At 39.3% G+C, this 2,294-nt stretch overlaps 1 protein-coding gene across 1 annotated transcript in view; it reads left to right on the top strand.

The window, feature by feature from the left end:
• Positions 1 to 1,696, top strand: part of LOC138041606 (uncharacterized) — a 2,802-nt gene extending 1,106 nt beyond the window's left edge. Inside the window, exons 4-5 of the mRNA XM_068887353.1 lie at positions 1,053 to 1,139; positions 1,326 to 1,696. Of these exons, the coding sequence (XP_068743454.1) occupies positions 1,053 to 1,139; positions 1,326 to 1,481 (243 nt within the window). The 3' untranslated portion in view covers positions 1,482 to 1,696. The remainder of the gene's footprint in view (positions 1 to 1,052; positions 1,140 to 1,325) is intronic.
• The last annotated feature ends 598 nt before the right edge of the window (positions 1,697 to 2,294 follow it).

Below are 2,294 nucleotides of genomic sequence, written 5' to 3'. Positions count from 1 at the left end.
GTAAGTCAAGTCGGCTTCTTGTTTATTTACAGCCTGTAAGTAAGAAAAAGTCGTAGTTACTACTGAAACAAGAAGTGACCTACAATGACCTACTACAATGATCTACAATGACCTACAATGAGCTACAATGAGCTACAATGACCTACTTAAATGGCTTACAATCAAAGAGAAAGACAAAAGAGGTTTGGGGAGCGGAAAACATCAATTGTGCGTTGTCAGACAACGCTACAGCAATTACGCAAGTGGCCTTAAAGGCAGAAACAAACTGTGAAAAGACCCTTGCATGGTTTTCCTTTGTTTTAAAGCTAAAATGAAACTGTACAAATATCAAGGCTTCGCTTGTCAACGATAAAATCTTAATTAGAGCAGGTAAAAATGAAGAGAAGATTATAAATATGTTATTCTTCCCACAGTGTTTTCTTTGGTTCACAGTGCACAATGAAATTTTTCAACTTGCTCAGAAACGAGGTTATGATCGGTTAAAAGGGAAGGAAAGGAACTTTTATTAAGTGTCTAATCTTCTAGCGCTGTAGAGCACTAATCGGGGACACTGCAAATTGAAATTAACAAGTTAACGCAAATCAAATCAAATTTTAGTTTTTGAGGACCTCTCGGTGCAGAGTAGAGAACCAACAAACTCAACCCACATATGACGCAGATTCCGGGAATCGAACCCGGGCCACATTGGTGGGAGGCGAGTGCTCTCACCACTGCGCCATCCCTGCACCCCAAAGTGCAGAGTGGAATGTTTTTAACCTTTGTACTGCAAACATGTTGCAGTGTCCTCAGAGCTGCAAATTATCTTTTATTTTAGCTCATTACAGGTCATTTAGGTACTGCATAGGGTACTCCATGGTTTTGTACTTTCCCCTTTGATGTTGTTTGTTGAATCCGTGTATGTTTCTGTTGAACCTTTTTGATTTGACGGAAATTTGCCGATCTTGTGCCTTTAACAAAGGTTATTGAATTATAAATAAAGTTGCTGTTGTTTTGTTTGATCCTGTTACATCTAAATTTGCGACAATCTTCCCGTTTTCATTTTCTGTTGACAGCTTCGGCAAAATAGCATACCTTCGCCACCACCCGAGGACTTGAATGGCTTGGAAGATCAGTTGGATGAAAAAACTAAGGTTTTTCTGGTATGTTTTGTTAACATTTTGTAAAGGGAGATGCGACAGTAAAAACACTTATCGTTTCCGCTTGCCTTTTGATTTGTCACGGTCGTTACGTAGTTACATTATGACGTCATTTTTTCTCATCAACCATCGGAAGAGTCGATCAGGTAAAAGCGCCTAATCAAAGGTCACTTTTCAATTTTTTTTCAGGAGTTTTTTGAAGAGGCTGCACCAGTGGAAAACACGGATGGTAGCGAAATCGACGAATCAAAAGTAGATGAAGTGAGAAATTTCGTTATCCTGAGGACGTTATCCGAAACAATTTTGTTTTTTAAAATAGATTTCGGTCATCTCATTGCTGGATAGAAAATATAAAGTTGAAAGTTCACCGAATGAATGTCTCATCAAGAAAAAGAAGCAAATGAATGTTTTGTAAGACTCAAAGAGTCACATAGAATTTTTTTACTTCGTGAAAGTTAGAAGTAAAAAAGGTTGTAAAAAGTCTATCCATGAGTTAAATCATGATATATAACTAGCTTATAAGCGAAATAAATTATAATAAAGTATCTTTATCAAATGCGGGTTTCTTGCGTAGTTCAATTTGATGTAAACTATATGAGGGTCTCAATGGGGTTAACCGTTAGCCATGAAACGTCAAGCCAGAGTTAACCGTAGGCGTGAAAATGACAAAAAAAATAACCTTTAGCCGTGAAAAATTAAAAGCATTTAGCGTGACTTCTTTTTTATTTTGAAAAGTGGAATAGGGAGTATTTCCAAATATTTAGAGACTTCAGAGCACTAGACCCCGTTTTACCTCCTTTGCTCTGCTCTTTGACTTTCCGTCCCGCTTGGCTTGTCTGACAAAACAAAACAAGTCCCAAATAACCCCCAGCAAGAGAGGATGAGGTAAGAGAACGGATCCCCATGCCCATGCCCCATCGTAGTTTTTTAAAATCTATTTTTATTTATGGCACTTCTCGGGCCAGGGGCCTGTTTCTCGAAAGTCCCGAAACTTTTCGGGCCATTTTCGGGAAGTTACGTTCTCGTTCCCAACGCCGCGCTTATTTAAAACTTCATTACGAGAGAGGTGCCTATGGATCGAACCCAGTCACGGGTTTCGCCCCGTTGCGAGTTAGCCCCTTACCTCGTGGAGTTCGCCCCCTTCATGTATCGAGTTCG

This window comes from Montipora capricornis, chromosome 3 (genome assembly GCF_036669925.1).
Source record: "Montipora capricornis isolate CH-2021 chromosome 3, ASM3666992v2, whole genome shotgun sequence".
In the NCBI taxonomy this organism is placed as follows: domain Eukaryota; kingdom Metazoa; phylum Cnidaria; class Anthozoa; order Scleractinia; family Acroporidae; genus Montipora; species Montipora capricornis.
The sequence above is the reverse complement of the archived record's forward strand: the minus strand, read 5'-3'. Positions and strand labels throughout refer to the sequence as shown.